This window comes from Oncorhynchus tshawytscha, linkage group LG07 (genome assembly GCF_018296145.1).
Source record: "Oncorhynchus tshawytscha isolate Ot180627B linkage group LG07, Otsh_v2.0, whole genome shotgun sequence".
Classification (NCBI taxonomy): Eukaryota; Metazoa; Chordata; class Actinopteri; order Salmoniformes; family Salmonidae; genus Oncorhynchus; species Oncorhynchus tshawytscha.
Window position 1 is genome coordinate 34,150,292 of NC_056435.1, and position 23,449 is coordinate 34,173,740.

The window sequence follows — 23,449 nt, forward strand, 5'->3', positions numbered from 1 at the left end:
CATACTTCACATAACCTCCTGTGAACATCTACATGCATGATCATGTACCCACATTTAGTACTAATTAACTGTTGAATGTGCCCTGTGTTTTGCTTTCAACCTCTGTCACCAGTCTAAACAAAACACAACCAGACCAAATTGCATACTATACTATCTGAAAATGCCCTTTGTCTAACCTTTCCCTCTTGCCAAGACTTGACCTTTCTATTCAGGTGTTAAAAAGTACATACTTAAACATGCTTGGAGGAACATGGGCCTCAAGGCCTTAGTCTGGGCACTGATTAAAATGATACATTGGGACATTAGTTAGTTAATATGGCTAATAATGTGAAATGATGCATGACGTCTTTTTCCACCCTACTTAGCCTTGGAGTTAAACTTTTGCCATAATGTATCATGATAAACCCACCTCCTCTGTATGTTCAAATAACATTTTACTCATAATCTATTATGTGTGAAAATAGATTAGCCTACTCATAGGGTATGTTACGCAAATGCAACCTCAGGTTAATGGCTGCAATGTCAAAACACTTGCAGCAGAATGCCAATGTGAAAATGTCCGCCTTTTAGGCCTAAGTACAATAGGCCTACGTAAGCACTTGTGATGTGCTACAATGACGACTGCTGAATAAGTCAGGTCTTAGTATATGTGTTTACAAACTATTATATTAGCAAACACAAATAATTCCACATCAAAAAAGAAAAGTTCAGTTGGATTAAGGCCTCATATTTATTACATTGATTGAGTACAGTACAGTAAACAACCAATAAGTGACAGATAGTATAGTAAGTGCTGTTTAAGGAAATAAAAAACATATCTTATTATGTGATTTCATGATGCCTCTGGACACAGCCCCTGAACAAAACAACATCGTAACTATGGAGAATGGAAACAGTGTTTACATCACAAATACAGTGCTTTCGGAAAGTATTCAGACCCCTTGACATTTTTCACATTTTGTTACATTACAGCCTTATTATAAAATGTATTAAATTCCCCAAAATGACAAAGCAAAAACAGGTTTTTAGACCTTTATGCTAATTTATTCCAAATAAAAAAACGTAAATATAACGTTTACATAAGTATTCAGACCATTTACTCAGTACTTTGTTGAAGCACCTTTGGCAGCGATTACAGCCTCGAGTCTTCTTGGGTATGACGCTACAAGCTTGGCACACCTGTATTTGGGGAGTTTCCCTCATTCTTCTCTGCAGATCCTCTCAAGCACTGTCAGGTTGGATGGGTAGCGTAGCTGCACAGCTATTTTCAGGTCTCTCCAGAGATATTTGATCGGGTTCAAGTCCGGCCCCTGGCTGGGCCACTCAAGAAAATTCAGAGACTTGTCCCAAAGCCACTCCTGCATTGTCTTGGCTGTGTGCATAGGGTCGTTGTCCTGTTGGAAGGTGAACCTTCACCCCAGTCCGAGGTCCTGAGCGTTCTGGAGCAGGTTTTCATCGAGGATCTCTCTTTACTTTTCTCCGTTAATATTTGCCTCAACCCTGACTCGTCTCCCAGTCCCTGTCGCTGAAAAACATCCCCACAGTATGATGCTGCCACCACCATGCTTCACTTTAGGGATGGTGCCAGGTTTCCTCCAGACGTGGTGCTTGGCATTCACGCCAAAGAGTTCAATCTTGGTTTTATCAGACCAGAGAATCTTTTTCATGTGCCTTTTACGGAGGAGTGGCTTCCCTTTTCGCTTGTTCATAAAGGGGTGTTGTGTGTATATTAAGAAATGTTGTTTATTTAATTGACTTCTTTGGGATCGGTGTCCCTTCCACGGGACGGTTGAGCTAACGTAGGCTAATGCGATTAGCATGAGGTTGTAAGTAACAAGAACATTTCCCAGGACATAGACATATCTGATATTGGCAGAAAGCTTAAATTCTTGTTAATCTAACTGCACTGTCCAATGTACAGTATCTATTACAGGGAAAGAATACCATGCTACTGTTTGAGGAGAGTGCACAATTTTGAAAATGAAAAGTTCTTAATAATCCAAATTTGGCACATTTGGGCAGTCTTGATACAACATTTTAAACAGAAATTCAATGGTTCATTGGATCAGTCTAAAACTTTGCGCATACACTGCTGCCATCTAGTGGCCAAAATCTCAATTGCACCTGGGCAGGGATAATACATTATGGCCTTTCTCTTGAATTTCAAAGATTATGGTACAAAAAAATACAAAAGAACGGTTGGTTTTTTCTTTGTATTATCTTTTACCAGATCTATTGTGTTATATTCTCCTACATTCCTTTCACATTTCCACACACTTCAAAGTGTTCCCTTTCAAATGGTACCAAGAATATGCATATCATTGGTTCAGGGCCTGAGCTACAGGCAGTTAGATTTGGGTGTGTCATTTTAGGCGAAAATTGAAAAAGAAGACTAATGTAACAAATGTGGAAAAAGTCAAGGGGTCTAAATACTTTCTGAAGGCACTGTACATGATGCCATTGTTTCATACTTAACATGTTTCTGTTGTATATAAAAGTATAAATATAATATAATAATATAGTGGGCATGAAACAGCCCTCTGAGGCCAGGTAGTTTACTGTTTGCTTAGTTTTCTATCATCAATGGGTGCATTGTGCGGTGTGTTTCACTAATTGGACACGGCATAATTCCACAGAAAACATCCAGTCAGTGGAAAAATATTTAGGAAATTATTTTATGGCTGTTTAAAAATGAATTTCCTGCAATTAACTACTCGGTCAATCGATTTGATGATTAAATCTATGCAAAGACATATTATGAACTGACCGTTCAACTCTCTGTATTCTTTTATTCTGTAATAGGGTAACCATAACTTCAAGCTAAACAAATCAAAGTTTATTTAGCGCTGTCCTTGTAGAACCGTGAAGGGCGCTCCAACAGTTTAAAACAACACTCATCAATATCTGTTGCCTATGTCTAATAGTCCTGCTCATCACTTATTATTATTATTAGGAATAGAAGAAGTTCACTGCTCCTTTAGTAAAGTTAGATCAAAGCTGAATCAATGCCTCGCAAGAGTAATGAACGTAATGATGAATTATTATTTTACATAACAGAATATAATAGCATAGTAGGCCTATACTGTTAGTGTTACACCCAAACCACTACCTTGTTTCAAATGACATTTTAGGATGATTAGCTGAAGCTGAATAGTAAAACTAAAATTCTCATGCACCAAAACTCAGAGCCACGAGGCAGGATATACCGTTGAAGTCGGAAGTCTACATACACCTCAGCCAAATACATTTAGACTCAGTTTTTCACAATTCCTGACATTTAATCATAGTAAAAATTCCCTGTCTTAGGTCAGTTAGGATCACCACTTTATTTTAAAAATGTGAAATGTCAGAATAATAGTAGAGAGAATTATTTATTTCAGCTTCTATTTCTTTCCTCACATTCCCAGTGGGTCAGAAGTTTACATACACTCAATTAGTATTTGGTAGCATTGCCTTCAAAATGTTTACCTTGGGTCAAACATTTCAGGTAGCCTTCCACAAGCTTCCCACAATTACATTTTTTTTAACCTTTATTTCACTAGGCAAGTCAGTTAACAACAAATTCTTATTTTCAAAGACAGCCTAGGAACAGTGGGTTAACTGCCTGTTCAGGGGCAGAATGACAGATTTGTACCTTGTTAGCTCAGGGATTCGAACTTGCAACCTTTCGGTTACTAGTCCAAAGCTCTAACCACTAGGCTACCCTGCCGCCCCAACAATAAGTTGGGTCAATTTTGGCCCATTCCTTCTGACAGAGCTGGTGTAACTGAGTCAGGTTTCTAGGCCTCCTTGCTCACACACGCTTTTTCAGTTTTGCCCACACACATTTTCTATAGGATTGAGGTCAGGGATTTTTAATGGCCACTCCAATACCTTGACTTTGTTGTCCTTAAGCCATTTGCCACAACTTTGGAAGTATGCTTGGGGTCATTGTCCATTTGGAAGACCCATTTGAGACCAAACTTTAACTTCCTGACTGATGTTGTGAGATGTTGCTTCAATATATCCACATAATATTCCTCCCTCATAATGCCATCTATTTTGTGAAGAGCACCAGTCCCTCCTGCAACAAAGCACCCACTCAACATGATGCTGCCACCCCCGTGCTTCACGTTTGGGATGTGTTCTTCAGCTTGCAAGCCTCCCCCTTTTTCCTCCAAACATAACGATGGTCATTATGGCCAAACAGTTCTATCTTTGTTTCATCAGACCTGAGGACATTTCTCCAAAAAGTACAATCTTTGTCCCCATGTGCAGTTGCAAACCGTAGTCTGGCTTTTTTATGGCAGTTTTGGAGCAGTGACTTCTTCCTTACTGAGCGGCCTTTAAGGTTATGTCGATATATGACTCGTTTTACTATGGATATAGATACTTTTGTACCTGTTTCCTCCAGCATCTTCACAAGGTCCTTTGCCGTTGTTCTGGGATTGATTTGCACTTTTCGCACCAAAGTACGTTAATCTCTAAGAGATAGACTGGAATTGTGATACAGTGAATTATAAGTGAAATAATCTGTTTGTTAACAATTGTTGGAAACATTACTTGTGTCATGCAAAAAGTAGATGTCCTAACCAACTTGCCAAAACTGTAGTTTGTTAACAAGAAGTTTGTGGAGTGGTTGAAAAACAAGTTTTAATGACTCCAACCTAAGTGTATGTAAACTTCCAACTTCAACTGTATGCTTTGATTGAAACACAATACAAGAAAGGCTAATTGTTTCCATTCCTCACCCCCAAAAATAGCACTACACTACTGCAAGTAAGATCTATGGTGGGTCTGTGGTCGGTGGTGTCTGTATGCCGCATGTGTTCCCTGCTGGCTTCATCCATCTAAGCAGAAGCCAAAATGCAACCATCCTGTGCTCATTACGAACAGGGTAAATAAAGGACCTTGAATGACAGCACCATGGACAACTCCTTTCACCCGGAGACTTCGGGGGCTGTTTTGATCTGATTATTTTACTGAGCCATCATTGCAATCCAATGCATGTACGATTTATGCAATAAGCTGAGATACATATACATTTTTTTTTTTTTTTTGGGGGGGGTGCACTACAGAAGGCCTGGTACAGGACTGGTAAAGGCCCAGTGCACTATAGTGAAACAAAAGATTTTGCCCGCACTATAGACACTATATTGATCTGCTAATACAGGACTAGTAAAGGCCCAGTGCACTACATTTGTGGGAAAAAAATATGTATATATATAATTTTGTTAATTCAGATTTTTCAGGGGGTGCTGCGGCACCCTCTGCTCCTCTATTTCCCGCCGCTATGCCCTCTGTAGCACCTTACGGTCAGATGATGATGAGTTGCCAAAAACAGGAGGGGACTGAGCATTCATCCTTGAGGGGCCCCTGTGTTGAGGTTCAGCGTGGCAGATGTGTTGTTGCCTACCCTCACCACCTAGATGCAGTCAATACATTGTATCATGTTTGAAACAAATGGAGAATTTAATTAATGTATTGCCAACATTGTATCCCCAATGTTTATAATATTCCTGAAAGAAAGTGCATTCTAATTCCCACAAGAGTACATGAACAAATATTGTGAAATATACACATCAATCATTAAGACAAGCTATCAGGCATTACTTAGCAGGTGTATGCTGCTCAATTTGCAGAACAGTTGAATTATTTTAACTTAATCCAAAATACATAATCAAAGTTAACCTTGGCTCAGCACAATGCACAACCAGGCATGCAAATAATGAACTGAAATTCCACACCGAAAACCGGTCCTAAAAATACCCACAGATCAAATGTAACAACTTTGTATCCGGCATGAAAGCACACTTTTGGAATGACGTTTCCTCCTTGAGAGTGGCATAGTAATCTCTGCCCTTGATTGAGTACAGTAGACTGAGGGACCGAAACAATGCGGACACTGCTCAACGTGACTGAGTAACCAAGAGCAGTGGCCCTACAGAGGAGGTACTTTACCCCCCGAGAAGACATATAAACGGCTGAGCCTGTGAGTCCGTACACCTCTGTCCTCACTGCACCACCGCCCTCAGGCACCCGCCTGGCCCACACCACTGTGACCCGATCAAGTCTTCAGAGAGTGAGCAAAAAAGAGGACTACTCAAAGAACTTTGAGAACAAGTTTTTCTGCATTTGATTTCTTTATCGATCTACTTATTTGGTGAAATGGCATGCAGAACTTGCCTATGGCTACTAGGGACAACATTTTTTACTTGCACAGTCCGCCTGGTTGTTGAGGGTACAGAGGTGGGAGCAACCCAGGAGTCGCACCCGGAGCCAGGGGTGGTGGGATCAAACCACAGCCAGGCTGGAGGGGGCCATGGGTCCAGCATCTCAGGGATACAAATCGTGACCTTTAAGTGGCACCATGTGGAAGCCCCCTATCTCATCGCCTTATGGATACTTGTGGCTGGGGTATCCAAGATGGGTATGTATACAGAGAGGGATGCGATCAGCTCCAATGGCCTATCTATCAGACATTGGTGTCTAATTTCAATTCAGTCCTAGTGAAAATTATGCTAAATTATTGTTTTAATTCAGTGTTTTAAACCTTTAGGAAGAGCAGTTAAGTTCTTCAACAGGAGACCCAGACTGTACTCAGGCTCCACTTTGGAAAGTTATTTCATAATTTAGAATATTGTTAGACACAAACTGCTATGTCAGAGAATATACTGTGGAGTTAGTATCAGACAAAAATATGCTGGCAGACAGATATGTGACTACATTTCCCAATTGAGTGTTATGTACCATTTACAATATTGACTTTTTGTACATTTGAAAAAAGTACAGACTCCGAGCATCAAAATTGTATATCATACACTGCAGTTGGCGAAATATGGGAAAGTTATGCCTATTTGAAATGTGATTAACTTGTTATTCCAGAAAATCCACTTGAACGTTTCTCACTTGCTGGAGAGCTCTTTTTTGAGTATGCCCATTCAGCATCGTTCACACCCTTTTCAGCTTTAGCCCCAACCATCTCCCCCATTTGAGTCTTCACGTGAGGCCATGTGCTAAACCGAGTGATTAAGGTAGTGTAGAAAACAAGTGGTGAAAGTAGTAGCCTATAAAAAGGAAATTCTCTTGGTAAAAATACACTTGATCTAGTCCTTGGCCTATATCCAAGCACTTTGTTCTTCATATTGTCTCTAGTAAACACAATGTATATCCAATCAAACCACCCCCCAGACTCATCTACCGTAGCTAAGTGGATAGGTCTCTATTGTCTAGACTTGTTCACATGTTCATGAAACACAATAGATGGCCATATCACCCCCAAACACATCTGGCTAAGTTTATGGGTCATGTTATCATCTGTGGACTCTTTTGTTTAGACATGTAGCAAGCTAACTAGCTAAACATATAAATGTACCATAATCCCAACCCATACAGTTTAGTATTACAAACAGATTGTCATACATTTAGCCAGCCACCATGCATGAAATGATACAGCATTAATCTGCAGGTAAAGCTAACCAATCATCTAGCTAACAGTAGGCTACTGTATAACTAGCGATGCAAACAGATTTCTGTCTAAATGAGATACGATTTATAATGTTAGCTGGCATTAGCTACCAAGCAACTAGTTAGCTAGGTTTAATGTTGACTAGCTAGCTAGCCATCCAGCTTACGTTCGCTAGCTAGCAAACAGTATTAAACAATGTTCAGTATTCCCTTTATTTGTAGATGTAATCCAGTGAGAGTTGTTTTTTACAAGAACCTTCTGAGTTATCTTTTCGTCTCTCTCATTTGCAATCAAACTTCCACATTTTGTCCATCTCCTTCTCATACTCTGCTTCTACTGGGCATTACACTGAGTTCAAAATTTGGTCCACTTCTTCTGTGACAACAACACTGTTGATGTGTCATCACAAAACTCTGCAATGTCTGGTGCAATGACAATGATGTTATTTGTTGTCACCCAAGTCAAAGATTTCTTAATCATCTGACTCCTTTTCAGAGTCAGGGAAAGTCAGCCCACCATCCTCCAGAAAGTAGTCCATCACAACATTCTCCCACTGAGCTTTGTCGATAGAGTCTGCTAAATTCAGGGCAGCAATGTTGTTGAGAGCTGTAGCAACACATTTGCAGTTGTCCATTGCTAATATCTTTTTTAAAAAAATCAGCGTAGACTACTGACAGTCGTGAAGAGAGCACGACTACCTATTTTCCCCCTCAGGAGACTGAAAAGATTTGGCATAGGTCTCCAGATCCTCAAAAGGTTACACAGCTGCACCATTGAGAGCGTCCTGACCGGTTGCATCACCTCCTGGTATGGCAACTGCTCGGGCATCCGACCGTAAGGTGCTACAGAAGGTAGTGTGTACGGCCCAGTACATCACTGGGGCCAAGCTCCCTGCCATCCAGGACCTATATACTAGGATATACTTTATTTAGTAAATATTTTCTTAACACTATTTCTTGAACTGCATTGTTGGATAAGGGCTTGTAAGTAAGCATTTCACGGTAAGGTCTACAACTGCACAAGTGACTAATAAAATTTGATTTGATCAGGGAAGCCTACGTTGCCTTCAGACTTTTTCCACATTTTGTTCCATTACAGCCTTATTCTAAAATAGATTAAATAAATAGAAATACTCAGCAATCTACACACAATACCCCATGAGACAAAGTAAAAACAGGTTTTTAGAAATGTTTGCAAATGTATTAAAAATAAAAAACAGAAATACCTTATTTACATAAGTATTCAGATCCTTTGCTATGAGACTCAAAATTGAGCTCAGGTGCATCCTGTTTCCATTGATCATCCTTGAGATGTTTCTGCAACTTGATTGGAGTCCACCTGTGGTAAATTCAATGGATTGGACATGATTTGGAAAGGCACAGAACTCTCTATATAAGGTCTGACAGTTGACAGTGCATGCCAGAGCAAAAACCAAGCCAAGAGGTCGAGGGAACTGTCGGTAGAGCTCCGTGACAGGATTGTGTCGAGGCACAGATCTGGGGAAGCGTACGAAAACATTTCTGAAGCATAGAAGGTCCTCAAAAATGCTGTGGCCTCGATCATTCTTAAATGGAAGAAGTTTGGAAACACCAAGACTCTTCCTAGAGGTGGCTGCCCGGCCAAACTTTGCAATCCCTTGGTCAGGGAAATGATCATGAACCCGATGGTCACTCTGACAGAGCTCTAGAGTTCCTCTGTGGAGATGGGAGAACCTTCCAGAAGGACAACCATCTCTGCAGCACTCCACCAATCAGACCATTATGTTAGTGGCAAGAGGGAAGCCACTCTTCAGGAAAAGGCACATGACAGCCCACTTGGAGTTTGCCAAAAGGCACCTGCAGACTCACAGACTATGAGAAACAAGATTATCTGGTCTGATGAAACCAAGATTTCACTCTTTGTCCTGAATTCCAGGCGTCATGTCTGGAGGAAACCTGGCACCATCCCTCCGGTGAAGCATGGTGGTGGCAGCATCATCATGCTGTGGGGATGTTTTTCAGCGGCAGGGACCGGGAGACTAGTCAGGACTGAAAAAAAGAAAGAATTCCCATGTTTATCATTTTGCAGGAGAATATCAGGCTATCTGTCCGCCAATTGAAGCTCAACAGAAGTGGGGTGACGCAACAGGACAACGACCCAAAACACAGAAGTAAATCAACAACAGAATGGCTTCAACAGAAGAAAATACGCCTCCTGGAGTGGCCCAGTCAGAGTTCTGACCTCAACTCGATTTAAAATGCTGCGGCATGACCTCGAGTGGTTCACCAGACATCCTAAGAATATTACTGAACTGAAACAGTTTTGTAAAGATGAATGGTCCAAAACTCCTTCTGACCGTTGTGCAGGTCTGATCTGCAACTACAGAAAACGTTGAGTTTATTGCTGCCAAAAGAGGGTCAACCCGTTATTAAATCCAAGGGTTCACATATTTACCCACCGTACACTGTGAATGTTTACACAGTGTATTCAATAAATACGTGAAAATGTATAATTGTTTGTGTGTTATTAGTTTAAGCAAACTGTATTTGTATATTTTTGTGACATAGATGTAATTCCAAAGGTAATTCCAAAGGGTTCACATACTGTTTCTTGCCACTGTATACTGTGTATGTATGTAAGACCGTAGGACCTAGAGGGGAAGAATAGGATTTGAGGTCAATTTTAAACACCAGACTGATCAAAGGTAGCAGGCAATACCATCCCTCCAGTGAGAACAAAATCTGTCTTTTGTGTAGCATTTGTGCCATAAATAGGCCCAGCATAACGCTACTACTGTCTGGTAACTGTAGCTTTTGTCAGTGTTATCAAGGCAACACACTGTTCTCCCGACCAAGTGCTTTTAGCGTTTTACTCAAGTTCATGGGATATATTAAGACATTCCATAGATAACTGTTCAGAAATGTTGACAATGGTTTTTGAGTAGGTGTGAAATAAGTGTGAATATGGCATCTTCTTACATACAGTACTTTATATTCTCAAGGCCAATCACTGTGCTTCAGACAGGAACAGTGCTTATGTCCAAAACAGTGGCAAAAAAGTAGAACATTTAGAAGGGAAGAAAAAGCTGAGCAAATGAGGAACAAAAATGCATGTTTTAGTCAGTTAAAAGTTTCTCCAAACAAGTGAAGAATCATTTACTCAAAGATACTTTTCTAAGAGTTAGTCTGGAGTGGTCTCAATCCGTGTAACTAACCAATAACCATACATGTCACAAAGGAAAAATCCTTTGAACAACAGCTTATCTATTTGTTTACTTAACATTTAACTAATTTATCCCAGATCCGGAGTGTTGGGTATACATCACTTGAGTATAAGTAACACATAAAATGGATTATAACTCTCCCAACAGCTTTTGCAACTTGCTAAATATTTTCTTTTCACAGCCAAGGTCCTCGAGGATAAATAAACAGAATAGTAAAGGAGAATCTAAACTTAATCTTTAATTGAGCTTCCAGCAGTCAAGAGCAACCTGTAGCCTGAAACACCTCAGCAGAATATACAACCCTGAGGTACCGGAAAGATACAAACCTCAGCACTGTGGGTGGATGACAAATCCAGATGTTGCTGTGCATTGTCAGTGAATATCTCCACATTAAGATAGAGAAGAGGTCATCTGAATAAGTAGAATCTGATAAAAACATTTATGACTTATGAGAAATCCCTGCCTCATGCCACTTATCCAGAGTGTGAGTGAGTGATGAGCACATTTATAATGGTACGCTGCTAATGAATCATACTCCAGGGTTCAAAATACTTTCTCAGTCATCCGAAATGGTTGATCATTTACAGACGCCATATCCTCACACATTTTAATCTCTTTGCTTTACCATTTAGTTAGAGATTTGAGTTTCAGCACCTTCCTGTGTGTGAAGCCCAAGAAAGTTGTCAAGAAGGAACAGATGTCAATGTCTGACTCCCTAGTATCCTGTGGGCATCTTGATCCCGTTATTGCCCAAGGATCAACAAAGTGTAGGGAGGCCAGACCCTGTATTCATAAAGCGTCTCAGAGAATGAGTTCTGATCTAGGATCAGGTCCTCCCAGTTCATGTATGCATATTCAGTGGGATCTTAAAGGCAAAACTAAACTGAGCCTAAATCAGCACTCCTACTCCAAGATGCTTTATGAACACAACTCCAGGGATCAAGAACGTGTCAGGTTGACTGAACTCATTACCCAATTACGCTCAAATAGTGCCAGCGACTCGGCCCTGAAAAGTTGATGTTGATTTCAGAGGTTTGCCAGACAGTGAGCAGAGCACACGCGCCATGAACTCTCTCTGAGGCATCATTGGAGTAATGAAGCAGAAATAATTGACTGGGTTGGTACCTGAGACAGTTTATGGTTTAGGTCTGTTTGACTTGGCTCGTCTGCACCTGAATCTATCAAAATTATCCCTGTAATCTTTTCTACTAGCTGACACTCTTTGGCTCTCATTTCCTCTACGTATCACGGACTTTGTCTCTTGTCTCTCTCTGTTCCCCAACAGTGGTCGAGCTGAACCACAGCCTGACCAGTGTGATCCCGGAGAGCGCCCTCCTCATCATCATCGGTTGGATCCTGGGCGGCATCATCTACGGGGCAGACAAGATGCAGACCTTCACCCTGACACCCACCGTCTTCTTCTTCTACCTGCTGCCCCAAGTCATCCTGGATGCAGGCTACTTCATGCCCAACAAGCTGTTCTTCAGCAACATGGGCGCCATCCTGGTTTACGCTGTGATTGGCACCTGCTGGAACGCTGCCACTGTGGGTCTCGGCCTCTGGGGGTGCTGGTTGGGCGGGGCCATGGGTAAGGCAGCCAACATGTTTGTCCCAAATGGCACCCCATTCACTATACAGTGGTACACTTCTTTTGACCAGGGGGTCCTGGTAAAAAGTAGTGACTATACAGGAAATAGGCTGTCATTTGGAACTGGCCCGACCAAAGCTTGAACTGATGATTGAAACTGGCATTTGTGAGGTCCTCAATCAGCAAGTTAACGGGTAATGTAGTTTAAAGGTCTGAGATCATTATACCTTTCACTCTGGGCCTCTGCAGGTGATATCGACATTGGTCTCCTTCAGTTCCTGTTGTTTGGGAGTCTAATTGCTGCTGTGGACCCCGTGGCTGTAATTGCCGTGTTTGAGGAGGTCCATGTCAACGAGGTCCTGTTCATCATGGTGTTTGGGGAGTCCCTCCTCAACGATGGTGTCACAGTGGTTTGTCTCACATTTTCATCCTCATTCAGCATTATTAGGCCATGTCCCAAATGACACCCAAATGGTGTGTCTCTGGTCAGAAGAAGTTCAATATGTAGACTAAGAATAGGGTGCCATTTAGGCCGCTGAATTAATGTTTACACTATAGTTTTTTGCCCACAAAATGTACTCAACTTTTGAAATGTGTTGCTTTAGTGAACTTTATCATTGCAAAGATATACCCAATGAGTGAAGTACAAAGGCAATACACAAACTGCATTCCAAGGCAGGGCTCCTTGGCTGAACTGCATGCATCAGTCATGTACTTCACTCTGAGAATGCTGTCCGTTTGTACATAACAACATAAATCACATACAAATAGACCAGGAATAATTCTGTTTGTCCAATGGATAGACTACACCATTTATTCAATTGATTGAAAAAGCAGAGTATTCAAAAGTTTTCAGCAGGGACCCCATTTTTTGGCCATAATTTCTGGGGATGCTCATTTTTTGGCTATAATTTCTGGGGATGCTCATTTTTTGGCCATAATTTCTGGGGATGCTCATGTTTTGGCCATAATTTCTGGGGATGCTCATTTTTTGGCCATAATTTCTGGGGATGCTCATGTTTTGGCCATAATTTCTGGGGATGCTCATTTTTTGGCCATAATTTCTGGGGATGCTCATTTTTTGGCCATAATTTCTGGGGATGCTCATTTTATTCTGGCAACACAACCCCACCCAAAATCTAATTACACAACGTTACATTCAGTCAATTTAGATGTTCAAATAACGTGAACTAATAACCTTCAATCCACTGCATTTTCAGCTTTCTAGGAGAACCAATACATACATTTACTCAACACAATTACATTTTTCAAATGATCTTTCTATATACCGTTTGTATATTGTCCCATATATATTATATATATAGTTCCCCCCCCTCCAAAATAAAAAATAAAGTTGCAATTTTTTAACATTTAAATTCCCACCCCACTGCAATTCCACGACACAGACTTTAAACACCACTGCATTAAAGAACATACTGTTCTATTGATTTGGTTGCATTTGGTTCCCTAACCTCCCCACCTCCTCAGTGACCAGTCATCTTTATGTCCATGTTCCCTCAGGTGCTGTTCAATGTGTTTGATGCATTCGTGTCGCTGGGAGGGGCAGAAATTGATGCTGTAGAGATCATTAAAGGCATAAGTATGTAAGATCCACACACTTTTTGCATCCCAACTGACTGTTTCCCTATTAAGTGCACTATATAGGGAATAGTGTGCCATTTGGGATGCACATTTTCAGCGTTGGATTCTCAGGCCAAATGCCAAGCCATTAACAACCCTGTCGTGTAATCAATAGTGACAACTTCTTGTGCCATCTTGAAGCAAACTGAAAGGGTAATGCAACAAGCAGTAGATTATGTAATCTGTTTAACTAAAATGTTATGTATTCATGAAATAATCAATATCTTTGTTCACTGTTTGCCTCTCCATATGTCCGTCTTCCTCTTTCTCACTCCTCTTTCGCACTCTCATTCTCTCCCTCTACCATGTGTAGTCTCGTTCTTCGTGGTGGCATTCGGAGGCTCCCTGGTTGGTATTATCTTTGCTCTGCTGATCTCGCTCCTGACCAGATGCACAAAGAACATCCAGATCATCGAGCCAGGCTTCATCTTCATCCTGGGCTACCTCTCCTACCTGACAGCTGAGATGCTCTCGCTATCCGCTATCCTGTCGTAAGTGCTTCTGAGTGTTATGTTGATTTATTAGGCCAACAATACCCTTTCCGTAAAGGGAGGTTCTATTCAAAACACAACCTAACATGATTTTTCCACTTGGCTGTAATTGATTTGGATATGTATTTCAGTTACTTAGTACAGTGCATCCAGAAAGTATTCAGACCCCTTTACCTTTTCCACCTTTTTAAAAAAATTTACAGCCGTATTCTAAAATGAATAAAAACATTTTTTTTGTATCAATCGACACACCCTATAATGACAAACGGAAAACAGGCTTGTAGAAATCTTTTGCACATCCATTAAGAATAAAAAACAGAAATACCTTATTTACATAAGTATTCAGACCCTTTGCCATGAAACTCGAAATTGAGCTCAGTTTCATCCTGTTTCCATTGATCATCCTTGAGATGTTTCTGGAACTTGATTGGAGTCTACCTGTGGTAAATTCAATTGATTGGACATGCTTTGGAAAGGCACACACCTGTCTATATATGGTCCCCCAGTTGACAGTGCATGACAGACCAAAAACCAAGCCATAGTGTCGAAGGAATTATCCGTGGAGCTCCGAGACAGGATTGTGTCGAGGCACAGATCTGGGGAAGGGTACCAAAACATTACTGCAGCATTGAAGGTCCCCAAGAACACAGTGGCCTCCATCATTCTTAAATTGAAGAAGTTTCAAAGCATCAAGACTCTTCCTAGAGCTGGCCGCCCGGCCAAACTCAGCATTCGGGGGAGAAGGGCTTTGGTCAGGGAGGTGACAAAGAACCCGATGGTCACTCTGACAGAGCTCCAGAATTCCTCTGTGGAGATGGGAGAAACTTCCAGAAGGACAACCATCTCTGCAGCACTCCACCAATCATTCCTTTATGGTAGAGTGGCCAGACAGAAGCCACTCCTCAGTAAAAGGCAAATGACAGCCCGCTTGGAGTTGCCAAAAGGCACCTAAAGACTCTGACCATGAGAAACAAGATTTTCAAGATTGAACTCTTTGGCCTGAATAACAAGAAGAAACCTGGCACCATCCCAAAGATGAAGCATGGTGGTGGCAGCATCATGCTATGGGGATGTTTTTCAGAGGCAGGGACTGGGTGACTAGTCAGAATCGAGGGAAAGATGAATGGAGCAAAGTAAAGAGAGATCCTTGATGAAAACCTGCTCCAGAGCAGGTTCATGATCTAACAGGACAACGACCCTAAGCACCAAGCCAAGACAACACAGGAGTGGCATCAGGACTCTGAATGCCCTTGAGTGGCCCAGCGAGAGCCTGGACTTGAACTTGATCGAACATTTCTGGGAGAGACCTGAAAATAGCTGTGCAGCTACGCTCCCCATCCAACCTGACAGAGCTTTAGAGGATCTGCAGAGAAGAAGGGGAGAAACTCCCTAACTACAGGTGTGCCAAGCTTGTAGCGTCATACCCAAGAAGACTCGAGGTTGAAATCGCTGTCAAAGGTGCTTCAACAAAGTACTGAGTAAATGGTCTGAATACTTACGCTACCGTTCAAAAGTTTTAGAACACCTACTTATTCAAGGGTTTTTCTTTAATTTGACTATTTTCTACTTTGTAGAATAAGATATTAAAACTATGAAATTAACACATGGAATCATGTAGTAACTAAAGTGTTAAACAAATCAAAATATATTTGAGATTCTTCAAAGAGCCACCATTTGCCTTGATGACAGCTTTGCACACTCTTGGCACTCTCTCAACCTGCTTCACCTGGAATGCTTTTCCAACAGTCTTGAAGGAGTTCCCACATATGCTGAGCACTTGTTGGCTGCTTGTCCTTCACTCTGCGGTCCGACTCATCCCAAACCATCTCAATTTGGTTGAGGTCGCGGAATTGTGGAGTCCAGGACATCTGATGCATCTGACGTTTTAAATTTTTTAAAATACATTTGCAAACATTTCTAAAAACCTATTTTGGCTTTGTCATCATGGGATATTGTGTGAAGATTTATGATGGGAAAAAAACTATTTAATCCATTTTAGAATAAGGCTGTAATATAACAAAATGTGGAAAGAGTCAAGTGGTCTGAAAGCACTGTATGTACAGTATGAGCCTTATAGAAGATTATGGTCCATAATCTTTGGACCCTCTACTCACCATGAAATACGATCAATTTGCCTGCTGTGACATAGGATCGTGTTTTGTGGCATCTGCTGTCAGAAGTATATCAATGCCAACATGGATGAGAGGTCGGTCACCACAGTACGATACGTCATGAAGGTGTTAGCCAATGGCTCAGAGACCATCATCTTTGTCTTCCTCGGCATCTCGGCCATAGATCCAGCTGTATGGGTTTGGAACACAGGCTTCATCCTCCTCACACTCCTCTTCATCTTTGTGTTCAGGTTCATAGGTCAGTTTTGATCTTTAGTATGATTTTGTGAAATCACTGCTGACTCCATTTCACTCTTCATAGGATGAACAATATTGTAGTTTGGAAGCTTAGGGCTGATTCTAAACTTGCAATCCCTGTGTATGTAGCTCAGTATTTTACTCAAAGATTCTCATTCAAGGCTTCACATTACCAGCACTAACACTCTGTGTGTCTATGTATGTTTGTGTGTTTATATCACAGGGGTCTTTCTCCTTACCTGGATTTTGAACAAGTACCGACTGGTTCCCTTGGAGTTCATTGATCAGGTGGTGATGAGCTACGGTGGCCTGCGAGGGGCAGTTGCCTATGGCCTTGTGGCCATGCTGGATGAGAATAAGTTCAAAGAGAAGAATTTGATGGTCAGCACCACCCTCATAGTGGTGTACTTCACTGTCATGCTGCAGGTAAAATGGCTAATTTAAATGTAAAACTTCAGTCCATTGCGATTTCATTAGTTTAAATGTTTTTCTTCCATAGTGTAATATGTCTTGACTTGAATAGACTGGCATATGTTAATTACCAGTTTACTAAATATTCTTCTTCTTTGGTGCAGGGAATAACCATGAAACCACTGGTCACCTGGCTGAAAGTGAAGAGAGCAGCTGTGACAGAACTCACACTAGCTGAAAAAATACAGAATAGGGTAAATATTTGGTTAGAAGTCTTTGTTGTTCATCAACCTGAGAATCAGATAACTAACCATACATCTCTCTTATAAATCCACAAAGTAAAGTTTCACCTTTTGTTGTGTCAGATCTTCAGGGTCAGACCACAAAAGTCAAAACCCACCTCCAATATAGCTGAACCCTTATTTTACAAGGCATCAACCATTTAATCTAACAGTATTGAAATTGGTTGACCTAAATATATTCTTGACAAAATAAATCCATGACTCACCATTCATTTTTATTTGTTCAGACCTTTGACCACATGCTTGTCGCCATAGAGGACATTTCTGGACAAATAGGACATAACTACATGAGAGACAAGTATTTGGACACTAACATCACATTATCAACTTCAATAAGTTATTGTCATATTATAAGTACAGTTTGAATTAATATATCACATACCATACCTTGAAAGACAGAACATTAGCACAGATTTTTAGAATTCTATCCTTTTCCTATCTTCTCGTATCCTTCTAAGGTGGCATAACTTTGAGGAGAGGTGGTTGTGCTGGTTCTTGATGAAGCCCTCTGCCAGGAAATCCCGTGACTACATATTCAACATCTTCCACCAGCTCAACCTGAAGGATGCCATGAGCTATGTAAAGGAGGTAAGAGCAACTCACCAGGTCAGGGAAAGCCATGACAACTTAATACTGTATTTACAAACGCAATATATTGACCACCAAGATCACTGATCTACAGTAACATTAACAAATAAAGAAATTGGATGGCAGACCATGAAGTCTTCTTATGCTCCCACCATAGGGAGAACGCAGAGGCTCATTGGCGTTCGTTCGGAATGAGACCAAGGCCGATGTGGATTTCAATAAGAAGTTTCGTGCCAGTTTCTCTGAGATTATGCCTGACATCATGGCAGATAATATGGGACCGGATCATGTTCCACTCTCCTCTATCTTGTAAGCAACATTTCCTGACTTTAGGGTTCTGATCATGCACTAAATAGGGACTAGAGTGTCATTTGGGATGCTGTCTAAAACACATGCATCATTAACTTGGGTTGGCGGACATATAAACGTAAACCCCTTTTTCATTCTATGGCAACTATAAATGCATACCATCACAGGGAACTGTTTCATTGGAAGATGCAGGATGACTAGCATAAACATGACTTATTTATGAGAAACATTACATCAGGAAGCAGAGAAGGGAAATGTCCCTTAAACGCAATCCAAGGGATTTACCATCAGTTTTCTAAATGTTCTTTGACAGAGAGGAACACACATTCACAAAAATGTTATTAAATAACATCAGGATCACTATAGGTCTTATTTCCAACAAAGGATTGAATAGTTGTAGATGTCTTTATCTTATCCAACAGTTAATCTATGATTTTCCAAGTTTACTTTATATTATTGAAGAATTCAATTCTTCAATTCTTCTTGTTAGTAAAATATATTTTGGGGGGTATCCGAAGTAGGTGAGTAGATTTGTTCTTATAATTTTTATAATTTGCAGAATTCAGGGGAGAGGGATTTGTGATTTGTCATCTTTATCTGGATCCCAATTAGCTGATGCCATGATGACATATAATCTTTCTTTCTAATAGTTTTAAGTAACTACTATTATTATACCACCAAATATGATGATTCAAAATAGAAACAAAAGCATACAGTAGCAAAAGCATGGTTAGTAGACATTAACTTTTTGTAGAGTAAGATCCTTCTCCTTGCTCCTCAATGTACTGTAACACTTGAAATACTGTAGGTCTGGTACGTTTTCAGTGTCTGCCCTCCAGTGGCCAGCTAAACAACAACAGTGTACATTTATATTTCTTCCCTTCTAGACAGGACATTGTACCCTCTGTCTGCCTAGACATGCATGAGCAGGACCTGACAATGAGGGAGTCAGAGGACTTTAATGCACACCATCTACTGCAGCAGCACTTGTACAGAGGCAGGAAACAGGTATTAGAGCACTCAAAAATCTCAGGGGCGGTTTCCCGGACATCGATTAAGCCGTGTCCTGGACTTAAAAACAAACTCAAAGGAGAATCTCAGGATTAGGCTTAATCTGTGTCTTAAACACTCCTCAATGTTGAGCAATTATCTTAGCACCAAATCACTTATCATTAGTTTGCCACTGTCACTGGTTGCTTGTTTCATCGTATTAGTTTGTGTGCTAACAGGCCAGTTGTAATCCTTTTACCTTTTCTTTTTGTTGATACTGTACTCAAAGGGAAATCCCAATCTTTGGGAGTAAATGTATGGGGATTCTGTCTCCTCAAGCATCTCCTGCATCTTGTCAATCCACAATCAGCCATACACAGATTAAGATGGTCAGTTACCCTGTTCTCTTCCTCTCATTCCCTCAACAGCACAGACACAGGTACAGTCGGAGCCACCTCGAAACCAACAGGGATGAGAATGAGGTGCAAGAGATCTTCCAGAGAACAATGAGAAGCCGTCTAGAGTCATTCAAGTCAGCCAAAATGGGTGTCGCCCCTGCCAAGAAGATCCAAACCAAGCATCAAAAGAAAGATAAACCACAAAAGGTCAGGGGTGAAGGCACTTTTTCCCCCTTCCTCCATGTCCGACCTCATAGCCATCCTCTTATAGGCAATGTAATGTGTATGTTGTGTAATGTGTATGTCATGTTATGTCATTTTTAGATGCCAAATGGAAACTCCTCGGATAAAAGTAAAAACCATCCTTATGGGGATAAAGGTACTTGCTCTTTGCTTTTCACTTCTCTTTTGCATTATATGAAATGGTTAAGGGGGGAAAGATGATTACTGATTACATTTGCTTTCTGCCATTTGGGCTTAGATACCTCTGCATTAACCTAACGTAACAGGCTTAAAAGAAATGGCTCAAACTAGATCCCCCACATTTTGGTCTTGATGAGAATAAAACCTTTTAGGGGAAGGTTCTCTTCTGCACTGTTCATCCAATCCAGTAAATGTGGAGGAGTTAAGATGGAGTGTCACCTTGTTAACATCCAAAAACAGAAGTCGCATCTAGGTCTGTGGCAGTCATGAACGTTTTTCAGACGGTTATTTTCATACAAAAGACTGCTGCTGATGCCCGCCTTTGGAACATCTACATTTAAAAAAGGCTAATAAATCAATGTAATGTACACCACCACAATGAATCCATTGTTTATTTTAGGTTGGTCTAAAGAAACATTATGATATGATGAAAATGTATGGAAACCATGTGTCTGATACCATTCCACTGATACCGGTCCAGCCATTACCACAAGCCCGTCCTCCCCAATTAAGGGGCCACCAACCTCCTGTGGTATGCATAATAATACAGTCCCACTCAAAGGCGATTAGTAGAATTTGTTTAATTTTGGAGAATAGGCTAGACTAATTATTTACCAAAGACATCGTTAATCCGTTTTTTATTTAAAAAATTCTGCCCTGTGTAATATGCGGTAGGCTATGTATTGTATAACGGCCCAATAATGATTTAAACAAAATCATTTGGGCTGGGCTCATTTTGGCCTATGCGTATGGATAAGCTCTAATATGCAGATGCGTGTTTTGAATTAATCATCACCTTAGAAAGCGCTGTCGACTTCGTTGTTAGGCTTTGAAACAACATCCACAGCCACCATTTTTCCACTCAGTTTAAACCTGTTGTTGAACTTATTTCTTCAAATTGATCCATCACAGTGAGGTGAGTGTTTTAAAAGCACAATACTATTTTGATAAGTTTTTGATGTGATTTTCAATTGCATTTGCATTGATGTCAGGGTGGTTAGAGCACGTGTTAAACTCATTCCATGGAGCGTCGAGCGTCTGCAGGTTTTCACATCTCCCTTGGACTTGATGAATTAACGTCACTGATTAGTAAGGAACTCCCTTCACCTGGTTGTCTAGGTCTTAATTGAAAGGAAAAAACAAAAACCCACAGACACTAGGGTCTCTATGGAATGAGTTTGATACCCATGGGTTATATGGACATTAGAGTCCTGCATGCCAGGCCGTTAGCGACCTGATGGTCGTTACCGAGTTGGGTACTACTAAGCATGTCCAGAGTGCATAAGAGGAGATTACCCCTATTCAACAGTCAAGTGTAATTTTACTGCAGTCATGACTCATTACCGCCGGTGTGGTGGTAATACTGTGACTGCAACAGCCCTAGTCTCATCACAGGCTCTCGCTTCCATTTCCCCTGAAAACCAGAACATACGGTTGTTGACAAGCCCGCAGAGGCTACCCCTGCATAAATGAACATAATTTCATTGTTTTCTGATTGGCTGTTTCGCTCTGCCTCCAGATTTTGAGTTTTCTGAAGGAGACGGTGGCTCTGGTGGCGAGGCTGCTGGCGATTTATTCCCCATGAGGGCCTATAGAGTAGAAGGTAAGAGTCTTCTTCACATCAACTCAAGACTAATGAAACCAACCAATTTAAACATGCCAAAGCCACACTAAAACCATTTAGTTACTAACACTAATCTCACCTCAGAGACCTTTCAGTCAGTTAAATCAATTCCATTAATTCTAACCCTTCTGGTGTAGCTGGAATAGTGAACCCAGCCTTCATGGCAGAGATGGACCCCATGGACAACATGCAACAGATCCCACATGTAGCACTTCTTCCACAAACTTTGAACTCCTTTGACACCTAACCCTGGGTCCTGGTCGTGACCCCAGTTGCCAAAGAATCAAACATTGCACCTGCTCTTTGACAAAACATTTACTAGGGCATGTTTTCTTTGCTGTGCAGTTGTTTAATCATAGTTCTGTATCCCCAGACAAAACATTCCAGGTCCAGTAACCCTTGTGCTCTCCAAAAAAGGCTTTCAGTCTTGACTGAGCTCTTCCCTCTTCTTAGTGTGTTTGGTTGTAGGTTAGGTTTTTTAAAGTAAAGGGAACTGTGCTGTATATAACTCCATCGTAACACATGAAGATCATCATGAGTCCAACACCAAATAAGAATGTTGGACATTTGACCTTGCCATCCAAATCCATGGTAAATTCTGACCCGGTTTACCTGGCAAAACCAATCCCTCAAACAATCCAGGATTTGCCTGGCTTGCTCACATCCCATGTAGGGTGACAGTAAAAGAAAGTTCAGTCACACTTTATTTGGATAGTCCCATATAGATAATCTACGGCTGGTCATATTATTTACATTTTAGTCATTTAGCAGACGCTCTTATCCAGAGCAAGTTACAGAGTTACAGTGCATTCATCTTCAAAACGCTAGGAGGGGCAAGCACATATCACAGGCATAGCAAGTACATTTTTACTCAGTAAAGTAGGGTGGGTGTCAGAAGGGGGGGAAGGAGAAAAGTATCTAAGTGCCATCCGCATAGCAATGATAGGAGAGACCATGTGAGGATATGAAGGAGCTCCTCCTGACCGGCTTAGCTGTCCACAGCCCTGTTCTGTAAACTTGCAATGATTCACTCAGCCACGGAGCAGGAGGGGCTGGGAGGAAAGGGGACAGTGCGAGTCATAAGATGCGGAAAGGGAGGAGGGTAGGGCCGACGAGGCAGAATCAGGAGACAGGAGAGAGAAGGATTTAGCAGAAGGGAGAGATGGTAGAATAGAAGAGGAGAGAGAGCGAAGACCATGACCATTTGGGTAGGGGCTGAATGGCTAGGTTTGGAGAAGAGTGGTGAGACAGAAAAGGAAACAAAGAAGTGATCAGATACCTGGAGGGGGGTTGCAGTGAGATTAGTAGAAAAATGAGGTCAAGCATATTGCCTGCCTTGTGAGTGAGAGGGGACTGGGAAAGGCTGAGGTCAAAAGAGGCAAGGAGGGGAAAGAAAGAAATCGAAGGCAGATGTCGGGGAGGTTGAAGTCGTCAAGTATGAAGAGCGGTGAGTCATCACCAAGAAAACACCATATCAAGGTGTCAAGCTCATTGAGGAACTCTCCAAGGGCACCTGCAGGGGATAGATGACAACAATGTTAAGCTTGAGTGGACAAGTGACAGTGACAGCATGGAATTCAAATGAGAACAGGTGAGTGAGGGAGAAAATAGAACATTTCCACTTAGGAGAAACGAGTAGCCCTGTGCCACCACCGCGACGACCAGA

The 23,449-nt window shown here is 41.3% G+C and overlaps 1 protein-coding gene across 1 annotated transcript; it reads left to right on the forward strand.

Moving 5' to 3' along the window:
• The first annotated feature begins 5,997 nt into the window (after positions 1 to 5,997).
• LOC112254426 (sodium/hydrogen exchanger 3) lies at positions 5,998 to 23,065 on the forward strand. Its single transcript, XM_024427008.2, has 16 exons — positions 5,998 to 6,409; positions 11,935 to 12,237; positions 12,487 to 12,647; positions 13,759 to 13,837; positions 14,192 to 14,369; positions 16,519 to 16,739; positions 16,962 to 17,164; positions 17,314 to 17,403; positions 17,679 to 17,749; positions 17,910 to 18,039; positions 18,197 to 18,348; positions 19,236 to 19,356; positions 19,767 to 19,943; positions 20,061 to 20,115; positions 21,679 to 21,762; positions 21,921 to 23,065. Exons 1-16 carry the CDS (start codon positions 6,148 to 6,150, stop codon positions 22,028 to 22,030), a joined length of 2,397 nt encoding a protein of 798 aa, XP_024282776.1. The 5' UTR covers positions 5,998 to 6,147; the 3' UTR covers positions 22,031 to 23,065.
• Positions 23,066 to 23,449: the final 384 nt, after the last annotated feature.